The 18,150-nt window shown below is 64.0% G+C and overlaps 1 protein-coding gene across 1 annotated transcript in view; it reads right to left on the bottom strand.

The window, feature by feature from the left end:
- Positions 1-17,885, bottom strand: part of GDF11 (growth differentiation factor 11) — a 34,484-nt gene extending 16,599 nt beyond the window's left edge. The window contains exons 1-2 of the mRNA XM_054013206.1: positions 17,492-17,885; positions 343-716 (exon numbers count right to left, since the gene is read on the bottom strand). Of these exons, the coding sequence (XP_053869181.1) occupies positions 343-716; positions 17,492-17,885 (768 nt within the window). The remainder of the gene's footprint in view (positions 1-342; positions 717-17,491) is intronic.
- Between the last annotated feature and the right edge of the window lie 265 nt (positions 17,886-18,150).

The raw sequence follows: 18,150 nt of genomic DNA, 5'->3' as shown, positions 1-18,150 counted from the left end.
CACAGCCCCCCCACTGAGCCCCCCGCCCCCTGCAGCACGGCCCCCCCTACTGAGCCCCCTGCCCCCTGCAGCACAGCCCCCCCCAGTGAGCCCCCCGCCCCCTGCAGCACGGCTCCCCCTACTGAGCCCCCCGCCCCGCCCCCTGCAGCACAGACCCCCCTACTGAGCCCCCTGCAGCATGGCGCCCCCTACTGAGCCCCCCGCCCCGCCCCCTGCAGCACGGCCCCCCCTCGCCCTGCACTGGGACATTGGGCTCAGCGCTGACCCAGTCCCCCATACCAAGGCAGGCAGGGCCCTGCGAGGGGGCTGGGGCCCGGTTCCCACCCCTGCGTGTTTACCTACCAGCCCTTCTGCTCCGGGGCCGAGGGAGGTGACGGCCAGGTCGTTGCCGTTCGGGTCGAAGGCGTTGATCTCGATGCCCCAGTTGTTCTGCGGCTGCTTGAACCAGTTCTGCAGCACGTGCTTGAAGTCGATGCTCTGCCAGTGGCCGAGGCGGGAGTGCAGGTCGATCTTGAGGGAGCGGATGCGGATGTGGCGGCTGCCCTCCTCGGTGACGGGCTTGAGGCGCAGGATCTGCAAGTAGACGGTGGAGGTGTGCTGCACGGGCCGCAGGTACACCCACAGCTGGGCCTTCACCACCTTGGTGAACATGATCTTGGGGCTGAAGTTGAAGTAGCAGCAGTGGGGGTTCCCCTCTATCTGCACCACCGGGTCCGCTGCGGGGGGGTGGGGGGAAAGCACACGTGAGCGGAGCTGCCTCCCGGCTCTGGACACCTGCTGCCCAGCCCCCAGGACCCACAGCCAGGCCCTCGCTGAATGGGAACGCCTCCCAGAGCCATAGGAGGTGAAGGTCGGGTCATAGGTCACTAGGCCATTTCCCCTCTAGTTGCACTATGGTCTTGCCTCCGGCCTCTGACCCCAATGCCGTGATCTTATACAGGCAGGGATCGGGCTTGAGGGGCAGTGGCCGAGCTGGGGGGATCCAACGCTGGAATAGTGGGTGGGGAGGGGGAGTTGCCAAGGCACTGAAGAGCTGTGGGTAGCGGGGGATGGATGCCCGGGCTGACGTAGCGGGGCAGGGCTATGGGTCAGGATTGAGGATCACATGCTGAGCTGGGACCAGCCCATGGTGCATTTCTTCCAAGCTGCCTGTCACTGATCCGCTTTCCCCCTATGTCAGAAAAGCAGCCCCAGAGCAGACCCTGAGCCCCCCTCAGCCCTAGAGCAGCCCTGAGCCCCCCCCCAAGGCACAGCCAGGGAACTGACGGCCTCTCTGTCAGGCATCTCGGGGAGTCTCAGCTGCACCCCCACAGAACTGGACAAACCCCCAGCCCAGTGACTCACTGGGTCATCCCTGGATTCCAACACTCAGCACCGAGTCCGCAGGGGCGTGGAACCCAGGAGTCCTGTCACCAAAACACCTGCACCAAAATCTAATAACCCCCGGCCCCGATCTAGCTTCCTCCACCTGAGACAGCCTGGAGCATCCCACCAGGCCCTGAAATGCTGCCACCTCTGGGGTGGAACACGCCAGCTGTGTAACAGGTCCAGCAAAGCTACACAAGGAGTTAGGATGGTGAGGGAAGAGCCTGCATCCAGCTGTAACTCCAGGAGAAATGGAGAGGGGCAGCAGAACAAAAGTGCCAGGGCTGAGCCCTGCGTAAAGACCATGGCCAATCCCTGGAGTCTCACTTGCCAAATATCACCACCAGCAGCACAGCGCCCCCTAGTGCCATGCTGGGGCATCGGGGTCAGCCCTGCCTGCCAGGGGAGAGCGCCCCCTGCTGAGCCCCCAACCCTACTGCCTGCAGCACAGCGCCCCCTAGTGCCATGCTGGGACAATGGGGCCAGCCCTGCCTGCCAGGGGAGAGCGCCCCCTGCTGAGCCCCCAACCCTACTGCCTGCAGCACAGCGCCCCCTAGTGCCATGCTGGGACAATGGGGCCAGCCCTGCCTGCCAGGGGAGAGCGCCCCCTGCTGAGCCCCCAACCCTACTGCCTGCAGCACAGCGCCCCCTAGTGCCATGCTGGGACAATGGGGCCAGCCCTGCCTGCCAGGGGAGAGCGCCCCCTGCTGAGCCCCCAACCCTACTGCCTGCAGCACAGCGCCCCCTAGTGCCATGCTGGGACAATGGGGCCAGCCCTGCCTGCCAAGGGAGAGCGCCCCCTGCTGAGCCCCCAACCCTACTGCCTGCAGCACAGCGCCCCCTAGTGCCACGCTGGGACAATGGGGCCAGCCCTGCCTGCCAGGGGAGAGCGCCCCCTGCTGAGCCCCCAACCCTACTGCCTGCAGCACAGCGCCCCCTAGTGCCATGCTGGGACAATGGGGCCAGCCCTGCCTGCCAGGGGAGAGCGCCCCCTGCTGAGCCCCCAACCCTACTGCCTGCAGCACAGCGCCCCCTAGTGCCATGCTGGGACAATGGGGCCAGCCCTGCCTGCCAAGGGAGAGCGCCCCCTGCTGAGCCCCCAACCCTACTGCCTGCAGCACAGCGCCCCCTAGTGCCATGCTGGGACAATGGGGCCAGCCCTGCCTGCCAAGGGAGAGCGCCCCCTGCTGAGCCCCCAACCCTACTGCCTGCAGCACAGCGCCCCCTAGTGCCACGCTGGGGCATCGGGGTCAGCCCTGCCTGCCAGGGGAGAGCGCCCCCTGCTGAGCCCCCAACCCTACTGCCTGCAGCACAGCGCCCCCTAGTGCCATGCTGGGACAATGGGGCCAGCCCTGCCTGCCAAGGGAGAGCGCCCCCTGCTGAGCCCCCAACCCTACTGCCTGCAGCACAGCGCCCCCTAGTGCCACGCTGGGGCATCGGGGTCAGCCCTGCCTGCCAGGGGAGAGCGCCCCCTGCTGAGCCCCCAACCCTACTGCCTGCAGCACAGCGCCCCCTAGTGCCATGCTGGGACAATGGGGCCAGCCCTGCCTGCCAGGGGAGAGCGCCCCCTGCTGAGCCCCCAACCCTACTGCCTGCAGCACAGCGCCCCCTAGTGCCATGCTGGGACAATGGGGCCAGCCCTGCCTGCCAAGGGAGAGCGCCCCCTGCTGAGCCCCCAACCCTACTGCCTGCAGCACAGCGCCCCCTAGTGCCATGCTGGGACAATGGGGCCAGCCCTGCCTGCCAAGGGAGAGCGCCCCCTGCTGAGCCCCCAACCCTACTGCCTGCAGCACAGCGCCCCCTAGTGCCACGCTGGGGCATCGGGGTCAGCCCTGCCTGCCAGGGGAGAGCGCCCCCTGCTGAGCCCCCAACCCTACTGCCTGCAGCACAGCGCCCCCTAGTGCCATGCTGGGACAATGGGGCCAGCCCTGCCTGCCAAGGGAGAGCGCCCCCTGCTGAGCCCCCAACCCTACTGCCTGCAGCACAGCGCCCCCTAGTGCCACGCTGGGGCATCGGGGTCAGCCCTGCCTGCCAGGGGAGAGCGCCCCCTGCTGAGCCCCCAACCCTACTGCCTGCAGCACAGCGCCCCCTAGTGCCATGCTGGGACAATGGGGCCAGCCCTGCCTGCCAGGGGAGAGCGCCCCCTGCTGAGCCCCCAACCCTACTGCCTGCAGCACAGCGCCCCCTAGTGCCACGCTGGGGCATCGGGGTCAGCCCTGCCTGCCAGGGGAGAGCGCCCGCTGCTGAGCTCTCCTGCCCATCTGCAGAAATGGGGTTATTTTTCAAATCTATATTGATTTTCAGATTTCTACTGCCTGGGTGACCCAGGAAGGGGCAGGGGGCAGGCCGCAGGAGCGTGTGAGGGGTGTATTTGGTCCAGTCAAGTGGTCTTTGTGTAAGGACAATGGGGTGCCAGCAGGGGAGCATGCTGCCTCCTTTGTGTGGGTGCTGTTTGCCCACTTATAATGGGACTGGCAGGGGCGCTGAGTCCTAAGGAACTCATGCCACCGGTGACGTGAACCAGGCTGTCTGGCTCTGGGTGAACTCCCTGAACTCAGCCCTGCCCCAAAGCTGGGAGCCAGGGCGGCTGCGCTCACCACGTCTCCCATCACTTGTTTGTGTCCGAGGGCAAGTGTGCACCTTCCCTGGAGATTGGTGGGGCCGGGGGATGGGGAAGGCTGCCAGGAACATGCTGGCATCTGCCAAGGGAAACATTTATCCAAGCCGAACCGGCACAGCAGACAGCGTGGGGAGCGGCAAACACACGTCTGGGCCTCAGAATCCCAGGAACTCGGCGATTCTGCAGCACTTGGCTGCCCGCAGGGCAGAACAATGCGCCCAGGGAGAAGGCAGGCCCCTCCCCGTGCCACCAGGCTGTGCGGGAGCAGTGTCAACGCTGGGAGCCCCCCGAAGCTAGGGCCGTGCTGCCCTCTGTGCCAGGAGGAATTGAGGCCTGCTGAGGAGGGGCGGTGCTGCACGAGGTGTAAAACCCAGGGCCTGCCCCTGACTGCACACAGCTCAGGGCTACAGGTGGTGACGGTCCAGGTTCTCCTGAGGAGACCAGCTCTGTCCCTCGCAGATCTCAGCGCGAGAGCCACGTGCAAAGAATCGCTGGCCCCTTCTCTTCTTGGCAGCCCTTAGATGGGGCAGTCAGGACATTCTCTGGGGTGAGGAGGGCACCAAGACCTCCCGAGCCCCAGTGCTGGCTCTGCTCCAGGGTCACACGCAGGACCAGGACTGCCAAGCCATTGCCCCTTGGAGCTGGGGAATAAAATGAAACTGCGCTCACCCAGAGCCCGGAGAAGAGGGGGATGGGGGAGACAGGGAGCCCGGACTCCTGGGTTCTATTCCCAGTTCTGATGCTGACTTGTCATGTGACCTTAGGGCGAGTCGTGCCTCCGCTGAGCAGCACCCGCTTCATTAGCTCAGAGGGGGGGAACAGGGCTGCGGAGGGCAGCATGTCCTAGCTGGATCACTGACACCAGCCTGCCGTGGGCACTGTCAGAGCAGGGCCAGGAGCTGTGGGCACTGCCAGAGCAGGGCCGAGGGCCGTGGGTGCTGTCAGAGTGGGCCAGGTGCCGTGGACGCTCTCAGAGCAGGGCCGGGTGCCCCGTGCTGTGGACGCTGTCAGAGTGGGGCCAGGCGCTGTCAGAGCAGGGCTAGGTGCCATGGACGCTGTCGGAGTGGGGTCGGGTGCCCCGTGCTGTGGGTGCTGTCGGAGCAGGGCCGGGTGCCGTGGGCGCTGTCGGAGCGGGGCCGGGTGCCCCGTGCCGTGGGCACTGTCGGAGTGGGGCCAGGGGCTGTCGGAGCAGGGCTGGGTGCTGTGGACGCTGTCAGAGTGGGGCCGGGTGCCCTGTGCTGTGGGCACTGTTGGAGCGGGGCCAGGAGCCATGGGTGCTGTGGGAGTGGGGCTGGGGGCCCCGTGCTGTGGGCGCTGTCAGAGTGGGGCCAGGGGCTGTCGGAGCAGGGCTGGGTGCTGTGGACGCTGTCAGAGTGGGGCTGGGTGCCCTGTGTCGTGGGCGCTGTGGGAGTGGGGCCAGGAGCACCGTGCCGTGGGTGCTGTCAGAGTGGGGCCTGGTGCTGTCGGAGCGGGGCTGGGTGCTGTGGACGCTTTCAGAGTGGGGTCAGGTGCCCCGTGCTGTGGGCGCTGTCGGAGTGGGGCCAGGCACTGTCAGAACAGGGCTGGATGCCGTGGGCGCTGTCGGAGCAGGGCCGGGAGCCGTGGGTGCTGTCGGAGCAGGGCCGGGAGCCGTGGGTGCTGCGGGAGTGGGGCCAGGCGCTGTCAGAACAGGGCTGGATGCCATGGGCGCTGTCGGAACAGGGGCGGGAGCCGTGGGTGCTGTGGGAGTGGGGCCAGGAGCACCGTGCCGTGGGTGCTGTGGGAGTGGGGCCAGGTGCTGTCAGAACAGGGCTGGGTGCCGTGGGCGCTGTCAGAGCAGGGCTGGATGCCGTGGGCGCTGTCGGAGCAGGGTTGGGTGCTGTGGGTGCTGTGGGAGTGGGGCCGGGAGCCGTGGGTACTGTGGGAGATGGGCTGGGAGCGTGGGTGCTGTGGGAGTGGGGCCGGGAGCTGTGGGCGCTGTCAGAGAAGGGCCGGGACCGTGGGTGCTGCGGGAGTGGGGCCGGGAGCACCGTGCCGTGGGTGCTGTCAGAGTGGGGCCAGGCGCTGCCAGAGCAGGGCCAGGTGCCGTGGGCGCTGTCGGAGCAGGGCCGGGAGCTGGCTGTGGGGCGGAAATAGGGGGAGCTGGTTGGGGGATGGGAATCAGGGGAGCTAGGTGGGATGGGGTGGTGCCCCCCAACTTTTTCCCTGGTACACACGCAACACCCTTTGCATACCCATCCCCCGAAAGCGCTGCTGGCTCTGACCCTCCCTTTTGGGGAAACATCTGGGTTGAATTGAGCGGGGAATTTCTCCCCCGTCCTCGCCCGGTGCCCCCCCCCGCACACGCACCGGTCAGGTTTAATAGCACCCAGCTGCAGCGCTGGGCCATTTGCTGTGAACCGAGGCCTCCACTAACAGATAGGGGTCATGACACCAACCGGGGGCCAGGAATGTCACCCGCCCAGCCCCCCGCGCCCACAAGGGGCTCCCATAAACCAAAGTGACAGGGGCCGGGGGGCCTTGCGGTGCTTTGCTAACAAACCCCTCCCAGCAATTTGCTGAGCACAAGCTCCCTATTAAATCCACTCTCCTGGGAGCGGCCCATAAAAGTACTTTCCTCTCTCTGCCCCCTTCCCCTTGCCCTCCCCGGCAGCTCTTAAAGCCACAGCACGGCTTTGCCTTCCAGTCCCATGGCCAGTGACGCTCCGCAGCGCCTCCTTCTGGCCACAATGGGGCTAGCACCATGGGGGAGGGAGATCTGCGGCACATGGGGGGTCCCCCCTTGCCCCCGACCCCAGAAGGGCCCTGCTGCGTGCTGGGCTCAGGCCGGGGTGCCAGGTGCGTGGCTCTCAGCAGCTGCCCCACGCCAGGCCCAGGGCAGCAGGAGGGGAAAGGCAGGACCCAGCTTCTGCAACCCTCTGAGCCATGGGACCCCCTGCAGTGAGCATTGTGGGGCACCGGGACCCAGAGCTGGGCCAGGCCCCACAGACCCACAGTTCTCAGGGGCCCTCAGCCAGTAGGCAGCCCCCCCCGGCCTGCACCAGGGACTGACACAGCAAAGGGAGGGCGGGGGGACAGGGAGGTGACAATCTGGGAGAGGAGGGAGCCAGGCCCCAGCTCTGCCGGTGCCCCTCACACCCGACCCGCAGCCCCTGCTAACCCAGCCCTGGGCTCCCCCCAGCTCTGCCGGTGCCCCTCACTCCCGACCCGCAGCCCCTGCTAGCCCAGCCCTGGGGTCCCCACCCCCAGCTCTGCCGGTGCCCCTCACTCCCGACCCGCAGCCCCTGCTAGCCCAGCCCTGCCCCCCTCAGTTCTGCCGGTGCCCCTCACTCCTGACCCACAGCCCCTGCTAGCCCAGCCCTGAGCTCCCCCCCCAGCTCTGCCAGTGCCCCTCACTCCCGACCCGCAGCCCCTGCTAGCCCAGCCCTGGGCTCCCCCCAGCTCTGCCGGTGCCCCTCACTCCCGACCCGCAGCCCCTGCTAGCCCAGCCCTGGGCTCCCCCCTTCCCCAGCTCTGCCGGTGCCCCCCACTCCCGACCCGCAGCCCCTGCTAGCCCAGCCCTGGGCTCCCCCCTTCCCCAGCTCTGCCGGTGCCCCTCACTCCCGACCCGCAGCCCTTGGTGAGACCATGAAGCTCATGTCACTTGTGGCCTGAGGCAGACGTGAGTCCTGGCCTCCAGAGGCAGGTTTGTGTCCGAGTTGCCTCCCCCTTGGGTGTGGGGCAGGGATCTCCCTCCGGGGCGACCCCCGCCCCTGCTCCCCACGTGCAGCTGGCTGCCGAGGAGGGCACCGCTGCCCGCTAACGCTGCTCTTGGCATGCTGGCCACCCTCCGTGCCAAGATGCTATTCCCATCGCCCTGGCAACCAGGGGCAGAAAGGTTCCCGGGACGCTGGCTGCAGCTAAGGCGCTGCTGGAGTGTGCGCGGATGGGGGGCTCTTTGTTCCCAGGGCTGGCACGGAGCTGGGCAGGGGGCTCTGTGCTTCGCTCGAGGCTCACCTGGGCCCGGGCACCGCAGATCCTGGCCCAGTGGCCCCCGGTGGCTCAGGGGCCTTTGGCCTCTCCCCAGCCTGCCTATTGGAGGGTCCCAGCCCTGCAGCTGTGTTCACCCTTTGGCCTCTCGTCCCAGCCGCTAGCCCCAGCTCCCAGACGAGGAGCCAGGCTCCCACTTCACGGCCGGCACTGCCCCGCTTGGCTCCAGCCCAGCAGCCAGGGAGGCTGAATCCTCGGGTGCCAACCCCCTCAGCAGAGGGATGGCGTGGGCCTGCTCGCCGGGCACGGAGCCCCTGGCAGCTGGCCCTGGTCGCTAGGGCTGGCAGCTGGTGCTGCAGCTTCAGGCAGCCTGTGTGAACTAGATTGGGAGGGGCCCAGACCTGGCCTGGAGGTGCCAACCCCGGCGTGCCAGCAGGCCAGAACTCCCCTCATCCCAAGAGGTGGGTCCCTGGGGGGCAGGGGGCCTGGCAGGGCTGGGGAGCAGCTGATACACTTGATGCCCTTCATCTTTCTGGTCTAGCAGCAGCCACCGGTGCCATGTAGACCCCCGTCCCAGAGACTCACACCCCGTCCATCCATCCTGCTCTTCCAGGAGATTCTGCCTCCCTCTCTGCCGGTGCCCTTCTCTGCCGACCCGTGGCCTCTGCTAGCCCAGCCCTGGGCTCCCCCCTTCCCCAGCTCTGCCAGTGCCCCTCACTCCCGACCCGCAGCCCCTGCTAGCCCAGCCCTGGGCTCCCCCCTTCCCCAGCTCTGCCAATGCCCCTCACTCCCAAATCGCAGCCCCTGCTAGCCCAGCCCTGGGTCCCCCCAGCTCTGCCAGTGCCCCTCACTCCCAACCCGCAGCCCCTGCTAGCCCAGCCCTGGGCTCCCCCCTTCCCCAGCTCTGCCAATGCCCCTCACTCCCGAATCTCAGCCCCTGCTAGCCCAGCCCTGGGTCCCCCCAGCTCTGCCGGTACCCCTCACTCCCGACCCGCAGCCCCTGCTGTCCCAGCCCTGAGCTCCCCCCCAGCTCTGCCAGTGCCCCTCACTCCCGACCCACAGCCCCCTGCTAGCCCAGCCCTGCCCCCCCCCCACAGCTCTGCCGGTGCCCCTCACTCCTGACCCGCAGCCCCTGCTGTCCCAGCCCTGAGCTCCCCCCCAGCTCTGCCAGTGCCCCTCACTCCCGACCCACAGCCCCCTGCTAGCCCAGCCCTGGGTCCCCCCAGCTCTGCCAGTGCCCCTCACTCCCGACCCGCAGCCCCTGCTATCCCAGCCCTGGGCTCCCCACCCCCAGCCCTGACGGTGCCCCTCACTCCCGACCTGCAGCCCCTGCTAGCCCAGCCCTGGGTCCCCCCAGCCCTGCCGGTGCCCCTTACTCCCGACCTGCAGCCCCCGCCCCCAGCTTTTTTAATTTGCTCTGGGCTCCATGGCACCCTAATGGTGGGATTTGTGAGTGAGGTTTGTTGGGTTTCACACTGTGCCCCCCCTTAATCTCCCTTCATTAACTTCCCCTCCCCCCACCCCAAAGGTCAGCAGGGTCACGGGTAGCCAATAAATGGTTTTAGGACCCAATTAACCTTCCCTAGTTTCTTGTGCAGTTAAAAAAAAAAGGGGGGGGCTGTGCTGAGGGGCGGGGTGGGGAGGGTGAGGAGAACCTGAGAGGTTTATGGGCCCTACAGCCTATAAAACCTTCCTTTCCTTCTGTTCAGGAACCATAAAAACCCACCCGCAATTGCCAAGCCAAATTCATAATAATAACGCTGGAAGACAGCGCATGGGAGGAGGGGTGTTGGAGTTGGGGGGGTCACCTGCCCTAGGATCCCACAAGCCAGGCCTTCCCCTCCTCTGACAGCCCCTCCTAATGGGGCTTGCGGCCCCACTGAGATGGTTTGGGGGTGGATGGCGGTTAGGTTCCCTCCCCCCTCAGCAGTCAGGTGGGGTGGGACATGGGCTCTGGTATTTATTTGGGGGGGGGGCAAGTGAAGGGAATGGGGGGACGGGTGGGGAGCAGCAAACGTTCACACGGGTGAGGAGCAAAACCCCCGGCGTGTTCTCAATTTTATGGGTAATAAAATTTCAAAGCCACTCAAGTCTATTAATGCTCGAGAAGGAAATTTGTCCATGAGCTGCTGGAGGGAAGCGCCTGGCCCTACCATTCCTCACCCCCCCTTCCGCTCAGCCTTTGCACACCCCTCCACCCTGGCCAGACGCCCTGCCCAACCTCACTGCCAGCCGACACTCCGGCACCAAAGCTGGCCCTGAGGCTGGGTAACCGGGCACTTCGCCATGCGCCGCGCCGGCCCGTGGGCTCATCCCAGTGCCAGGGCTGCAGGGGGCAGCACGCGTTCCACGGGCACCTGTGTATTGCCTCCTGGACATGCTGGGCTCAGGGCTGGGTCAGGACGGAACAAGTCAAGGGCCCGGACTCTAACTCCGCCCCGGGAAAAGGCACCAGAGTCCAGTAGCACCCCCTCCGGGAGAAGGTAAAGACAGGCAGTGTTTCCTAGTGGTTAGAGCAGGGGGCCTGGGAGCCAGGACTCCTGGGTTCTCTCCCTGGCTCTGGGAGGGGAGTGGGGCCTGGTGGGTTAGAGCAGGGGGGGGCCTGGGAGCCAGGACTCCTGGGTTCTCTCCCTGGCTCTGGGAAGGGAGTGGGGCCTGGTGGGTTAGAGCAGGGGGGGGGCTGGGAGCCAGGACTCCTGGGTTCTCTCCCTGGCTCCGGGAGGGGAGTGGGGTCTAGTGGTTGGAGCAGGGGGGCTGGGAGCCAGGACTCCTGGTTCTCTCCTTGGCTCTGGGAGGGGAATGGGGGCTGGTGGGTTAGAGCAGGGGGGACTGGGACCCAGGACTCCTGGGTTCTCTCCCTGGCTCTGGGACGGGAGTGGGGCCTGGTGGGTTAGAGCCCCACCAATGACCACCTCCCTGCAGTTTGCAGAGTCCAGGGAGCACTGGGAATAGGAGACTCACTATTACTTCATTAGCCCAGCTGGGGCCAAGGTCAGTATCATGCCTCGAGTGTAAACTTCTTTGGGCAGCGGCTGTCTGTGCCGCGCCCAGCGCAGTGGGACCTGGGCCACGGATGGGTGACAGGATACTGCAGGGATACGAATAATGACAAGAACTGTCCCCCTTGCCATTGCTGGGGAAACTGAGGCACGGAGTGGGCTGTGACTTGCCCAAGTTCCCACAGTGAGTCATTGGCAAAGCAGGGAGCAGAGCCTGGGCCTCCTGGCTCCCACCTCCACCTCTCTCTAACCACTAGGCAATGAGCTGTGAGCAGCCGCTGGAGGCATGCCTGCAAAGTCCCTGCTGTGCCCCCAGGGGACGCCGCCCCAGCCCCAGGATCAGGCCCAGTCCGGGCAGACCGGCTGCACTTTTCCGCCATTCCCCTGCACACATCCTGCTGGAGAGGTGGGAGACTCAGTACCCCTGGTGCCTGGTGTGGTTGGTTACTTTGCTTCTGGTTTGCCTGGGTTTACCTCACCCCCACCCCAGGGCTGGATCTGAGCTGGAGAGGTTCCTACCCAGAGCCCCAGTTCTCTCTGCAATGTGACCCAGGCTCGTCGGGGCCCAGGCAGGGATGGGACGGGACTTATTGCCTCTGCTCTGTGGCATTTGCTCCCTCAGCTGACGCCAAGCACCTCAACAATGCACTCCTGAGGAGCCAGACTTGCAAAGGGGTTTGGGACCCCACCCAGCCCAGCGGAATGAGAACTCTCCCCACGTGGCCCCCGGGAAAGGACTGGCCCAGAGGCTGAGAGTTCCAGGCACAGCCAACGGTCCCCTGTTCCCAGGACTGCTGGGAAGTGTCCCAGCTGATCACATCCAGGGAGGTACAAGAGGCCTCCCAGGTACCCAAGGTCCCAGGCCAGGAGAAAGCAGGATGCAGAGACACTACGTCTGGGAGCAATGCTGTGTCTGGGGGTGCTCGAAGGGAGCAAAGACTCGATTAGAATGGGAATACATTGGGGGGGTGAGAGAGAGAGGGAGAGAAAGGGGTTGTATGGGGATGGATGGAGAGAGAGGAAGTTGTGGTAGCTGGTAGGTAGCTGGGTGTATATCTGGGTGGATGGATAGATTGATGGATGGACAGATGGAGGGGCTGTCTGGAGATTGCGAGCTATGATCATTAGACAATTAATTGAGAGACGTCCCTCGTATTACAGAACTAAGCCAGGACACGGCAGTGATCCGGAAAGCCCCAGCGGTAGCTTCCGTTCAGTTTGGCGGGTTTGGCTCCCAAGGAGTCAGTGTCTGTTGCACCTGCTGTCATGCGGAGTGGGATAAAGCGGAATGTATTTGCCATGGTTTATTGCAGGAGGAGACCCCCATGTCAGGGAATTCAGGGCAGTTCTGTATGAGTTTCACCTGTTTGCCATGACAATACACACTGCCGAGATAGTCCCTGTCTGCAATGTAGCCCCCTCTGGGGTGGGACTCACTCACAGTTTAACAGCCCACAGCAACCCAGCACAAGAGATCAGTGCCAGGGGTCATTGTTGGTTTGCAGGGTGCATACAAGAGCTGATGTTGGAAGTGTCCACCATCTTGTTACTGGGACAATCTACCTAGCACTAATGAAGGTGACACATCTCTACGGTACTAGGAAGTTAGTAGATCTAGCAGTGAAGGCGTGTCTCCATCTGCCGCTTAGCCATTGATTTGAAGAGTTAGAGAGACTGGTGGAGGGAGAACAATGGCCGTTTTTAAGCAGCCAGGGTTACAGTGGAGGGGAGATCTCGGAAACATGAACGGCTCCATCCAGACCCACGGAGGCTTGCTGGAGAGAGGAAAGAATGAAGAGAGATAATTCAACAAGAGCACGACAGCAGTACAAGAGCTCTTCTGCAACAAGAACCTGCAGACAAAGAGAAGGAAGTGAAAAGATCAGCCCGAGAGAATGGATGGAAAATCAAGGGAGAGACGCTGGGGAGGTGCATGAGAGAAGGGATTCTAAAGCCCTTTTCTAGTACCTAAACATCACAGGTCTCGAACGTTTGTGGCATTGGGAAGGCCCGAGAGGGTACAGTGTTAACCCCAGAGGAAGGACAGAGAGTCCGCTGCGTTGTGCTCAGCCAGCCAGAACCGCTATCACACACCCAGAGATGGGAAGAACTAGAAACTTACCTATGTCCCTAGAAGCAATCACCTTTGAGGAAGTAACTAAGGCCATAAACCAATTGAAGGGTGGTAAAGCACCAGGCTATGTGGGATGGACGGTGAACGGTAAAGAGCTGCAGAGGAGGTGGCAGGGAATGCTATGGGCAGGGTGTGCAGGACAGTTTGGGATAAGGAGATCTGGAGACGATGTGCCATGGGGGACCAGCTTATTTGTGACAGCTGGAGAGGGGGGAGCCTCCTGTCTGGACCTGGAGAAGGTCATTTTTAATAGGATGAAAACTGCTGGTGGTGGAGAACAGGCTGGATTTTGTTCTGGTCGGTTGTGTTCAGAGTAGATTTCCCCCTTGAGGAGACCCGGAGAGAGGCTTAGAATCTCAGCAGAAGATGGTTTTTAACTTCCTTGATAAACACAGATAAACCCTGTGGAAGATCCTCAGGGCTTGCCTACACACACAGCGCTGTGTAGGAGAACTTCTCCCGTCAGCCCAGAGGTCCTGGGAGAAGCTGCTGTCTGCCCCAGGACTGCCTCAGTCAGGGGTGTGGATTTCCAGGGCTGAGTAACGTTCTTACACTGATGTAAGGCTGTAGCGTAGACCAGTGCTTCTCAAAGCCGGTCCGCCGCGTGTTCAGGGAAAGCCCCTGGCGGGCCGGGACGGTTTGTTTACCTGCCGCGTCCGCAGGTTCGGCCGATGGCGGCTCCCACTGGCCGCGGTTCACCGCTCCACTGCCAGCACATCCCTCGGCCCGCGCCGCTTCCCACAGCCCCCATTGGCCTGGAGCGGTGAACCGCGGCCAGTGGGAGCTGCGATTGGCCGAACCTGCGGACGCGGCAGGTAAACAAACCATCCCAAACCGCCAGGGGCTTTCCCTGAACAAGTGGCGGCCCGACTTTGAGAAGCACTGGTGTAGACCAAGCGGGAGACGCTGTGAAATCCCGGCAAAGATCGCTAATTTGATCAAAGCTTTGATGAGCCTGCATCAGGACAGAGCGGAGACACAGAATGGTTAAAGATTGTTACTGCTCTGAGGCAAGGGGGCGTCTCTTCTGCGCGGTCACAGACTGTGACAAGAAGGGGGATGGCTGCTGGCCAGACCTCTGGTATCATTTGGGCTGGAGATAAGCTGCGGGACTTGGATTTTGCAGATGACATAGTCATCCTGGATACCAGCTTGGATGGAATTAAAAGATTCTTTTTGAGCAAAAGTGGGACTCCGTGTCAGTACATGGAAGACCGAGACCAAGGAACAAGAGAACGCTGTCCGTGCTGGCCAATGTGTGATTGATGGAGAAGAGTACGGAAGAGTTGATGACTTTGTCTATCTTGAAGAACAGGAGTACTTGTGGCACCTTAGAGACTAACAAATTTATTAGAGCATAAGCTTTCGTGGACTACAGCCCACTTCTTCTGAAATTTGTCTATCTTGGAAGTACAATATCTGCTAACAGCAGCTCACTACGGCGAAGGCAAGAATCGGCAACGCCTGTGGATCATTCTCCCACTTGTCAACCGTCTGGAAGAGGAAGAAGATCCATCTACACGCTAACATGAGATCATACAATGCTCCTGTTCTCCCAGCACTACTGTACACCTCCAAAAGGTGGCTGAGGGTCCAAGTGCACAGCCGGACGCTGGGTGCACTCCACCAGTGTTGTCTAAGAAGAATCGTGAGAATGAGCTGGGAGAGATTGTGTAGCCAACGTAGAAGACAGAGATGGTGACGGTGGTTTGGCCATGTCATCCGGCTTCCCTGTGGCACAATCACAAGGTCCGTCTTAGATTGGATCCCACCTGGAGGGAAGAGAAGGTGCGGAGGACACGGAACAGCCTATTGCAGTGAGATCGGAAAGGAGACTGCCCGCATGGAGTCAGACATCAGTCACCGAGCCAGCCAGGGGGAAACGGGTTGCCTCGTACGCCCAGGCACAGGAGGTGAAGTCTCAGTGGGTCTGAGTGAGTAGAGGAGACCCCAGAATACGCTCGGCTGGAGGGAGAATGGAATTTCCTGACCTGGGATTTTGCGTTGGCACTCTCAGTCTCAGAGGCAACACGCCAGGGGAAGTTTAGAGACCGCAGGTGGCCAGGAGCTGGGTGGTAAGTCTCACCTGGAAAAGAGTGGCCCGTATCCCCGCTATGCCGCGTTATTCAGACCCCTCTCCCCACAGACTGCACTGTGGGTGACCCCCACCCCCCGGTACTCACTGGGCTCAGGGACAGCTGCAGCGTGGAGAAGAGGGCATGTGGCCGACCGAACGATGAGCAACCACCGCCTACCAGACCTAGCAAGAGGATCACTGTGGGCAAAGCCAGAACACCAGTCCCTGGGCCCCCAAGCACTTGGTGCTCTGTGACATTCCCTCAAGAGCGGAGACCCGGGAGGTCTGCGTTTGGACACACGGACCTTTCAAGGCTGATCTCCCACGGTCACTAACCCTGCAGCCCCACAGATCCTACCACCCCTGCTTCCCCCAACCTCTCAGCATGCCTAGATCCTCCAGCCCCCTTTGCTTCCTGGGGCAGGTTGTTTTCTGAGAGCTGTGATCCGGCGTTTGTGTCATCAGAGCAAACCCCTCCACCTGCTCCATGTCCTTGCCTCTCTCTCTGCACCCACCTGCCCTGTTCTCTCCCCTCTGCTCACTGCCCAGGCCCAGGCTGGCCGGCAGGGTCGGCATTTGGCCGCAGCTTGGTGGGGCAACACTCGCAGCCCATCTGCCAGCCCCCTCAGGGAAGGAGGTTCCATTTATTGCCTAGCCTGGAGGCAGCCCAGCCCCTGGGATCAGGCCGTGGGTCTCTGCTGCTGGGGAGGGGCAGGGTGACGCTGACAGGCTGGAGGCCAACCCAGCCAGCCCATCCTTGCCCCTGCCCTGTGGCCTGTTCACACCCCGTCTCTGCGGAGGCTGCAGCAAAGGGCCCAGCTGGTGCCAAGAGCAGTGGGATCTCGCAAAGCGGCTGCTCTCCACTGACCTCCGCGTGACTCGCCTGCGCTGGGCCCCGGGTCAGCTCTGCAAAACCCACCAGCCCAGCTGAGCACGGAGGCCAAGGAGACAGAGCCCCAGGCCGGGACTCGCTCGGGCATATGGGCATCACCCAGCGGCTCGCCAACCTCCACCTGCTCATAGGACAGAGGCCTTTGGCCTCCGTGGCTCTCAGCCCTGCTCCTTTCACCGCAGCTGGACTCAACTATTCCACTGCAATAAACGCGGCGGTTTAGTCAAGAGCGGATGGTATTCCCCACATTCACCCAGCCTGGCCGGTGCCCCTCACTCCTGAACCGCCGCTGGGGAAACGGAGGCGTGGGACGGCGATGTGACTCACACAAGCTCACACCATAAGTCAGTGACAGAACCAGGATTAGAGCCTGCGAGTCCCGGCTTGCAGCCCCCTATGATCACCCTAGACGACCCTGCCCCGAGCCGGATCCTGCGTGTCCTGCCAGCAGTGATGCCCTCACTGCCACAGCAGAACCTTGCTCCTGATCGGGCAGCATCTTACTGGCGGGGCCAGTGAGCCCAGCACCCTGCTAGCCCAGCAGATGTGGATCAGTGCCTCGCAAGCGAGGGTCGGGATCTGTCCAGGTCACTTGCTTTGGGGCTGCCCCATCCAATCAGCCAGAAGTCCCCCATCGAGGGCGCTCTGTGGCAGCACCACCTGCCCCAGGAGCCCCAGGTGTGCATCTCCCTGCCCCTCCCAGGACTGGCGAGCCCGGCGTGCCAGCCTAGCTCGGAGAGGCCCCTGGAGCGGCCTTGCCTGGGGGCCGAGTCCTTCAGATGTGGAGACCCGAAGTGCCACCTTCAGAGCCTGGCTCCAGCGGCCCGCTCTGGGCTCCTGCCCCCGTCAGAAGGAGAGCCCCAGCTCCTGCCAGGCGCCCAACTCTGTCGGGGGATGCTTTCAAACTAACTTTCTCCCTTGGCCAACTGGAGCAACCCCTCCCCCCCCAGGAGCCAAAACTGGGCTGTGCCCTGAGCCCCCACCCCCGAGCCGGCTTGGCAGGCAGCGAGAACCGCTCTGCACGACGGGCCGCCCCCCAGGCTGGGCAGAGGGGAGCCCCTGCCGAATTGCGGGGGGCAGCGCTCCCGGGGCCTGGCTCACTTCGGGCCAATGGCGGAACCGGACCAAACTTTCGCAGCTCGCCCCAGCGGCAGCCGCGTTCGCGGAGCCCGGCCGCAGACAATGCCCCGCGGGACGCCCCGAGCGGCCTCTGGTCCCTGCCCGCGGGGTGCGGGAGTCAGCCCGGCACCAGGGGAGCCAAGACCCCCCCCAGGGGAGCTGCTCCCCGCCGAGTCCAGGGGAGCCTGCGGCGCCGCCCCCGCGCAAGGACCCCCTGAAACGCGCTCTGGCCGCAGCGCGGAAAGGGCGCAAAGTAGCCGGCTCCCTGGGGCGGCGAGCCGGGGGGTCCCCCAGGAAGTTCGCCTCTCGCTCCCCGCTTAACAAAGAAGCCACCTACTCTGCTGGGCCATGCTGATGACAGTCTCGGTGGTGGCGTGGTACTCGTCCTCCTCCAGGTACTCGTCCTGCGGGAAGGCGTCCCCCTGGAAATCGTGCAAGTCCAGGATCTGCTGCAGCGGGGGCGCCTTGGGCAGCAGCTGGTTCACCACCTCCCGGGTGATGTTGGGCGCCTCCTTGAGCCGCAGCTTGCTCAGGATTTGCGACTTGATGCTCTCCAGCCTCATCTCCTTGCTGTGCTTCCGCCACAGGCAGACGGGGCAGCCCGGCTCCTCCGCCTCGGGCCCCGGGGGGGGCTGCCCGCCGCCGGCCCCTTTCTCCACCACCTCCCCCGGGGCCAGCGCCACGGCCAGCGCCAGGGCGCACAGGAAGAGCGGGGACCTGCGCACCGACATGGCTGGACGCCGGTTCCCCTCCTGCCTCCCCCCGCCTCTGGACTTGGGGCTCGGGCGGCTGCGGGGGGGGCTGTGCTGGGGGCAGAGGTTCTCCGGGGCCGGCTGGGTGGGAGCCGGTAACTAGTGATGCTGGCCGGGGGGGGAGGCAAGAAAGACTCGGGGTTTTATATCCCAACTGAACTGTGTCGTCAAAAGCCTTGATTGGCTGGGGACGCAACAAAAGAGCCTCTGGCGAAAGGCTGTCACCGGAGGGGAGCGAGCCGCG

Source organism: Malaclemys terrapin, chromosome 23 (assembly GCF_027887155.1).
Source record: "Malaclemys terrapin pileata isolate rMalTer1 chromosome 23, rMalTer1.hap1, whole genome shotgun sequence".
Classification (NCBI taxonomy): Eukaryota; Metazoa; Chordata; order Testudines; family Emydidae; genus Malaclemys; species Malaclemys terrapin.
This window is presented reverse-complemented; position numbering and strand designations above follow the sequence as displayed.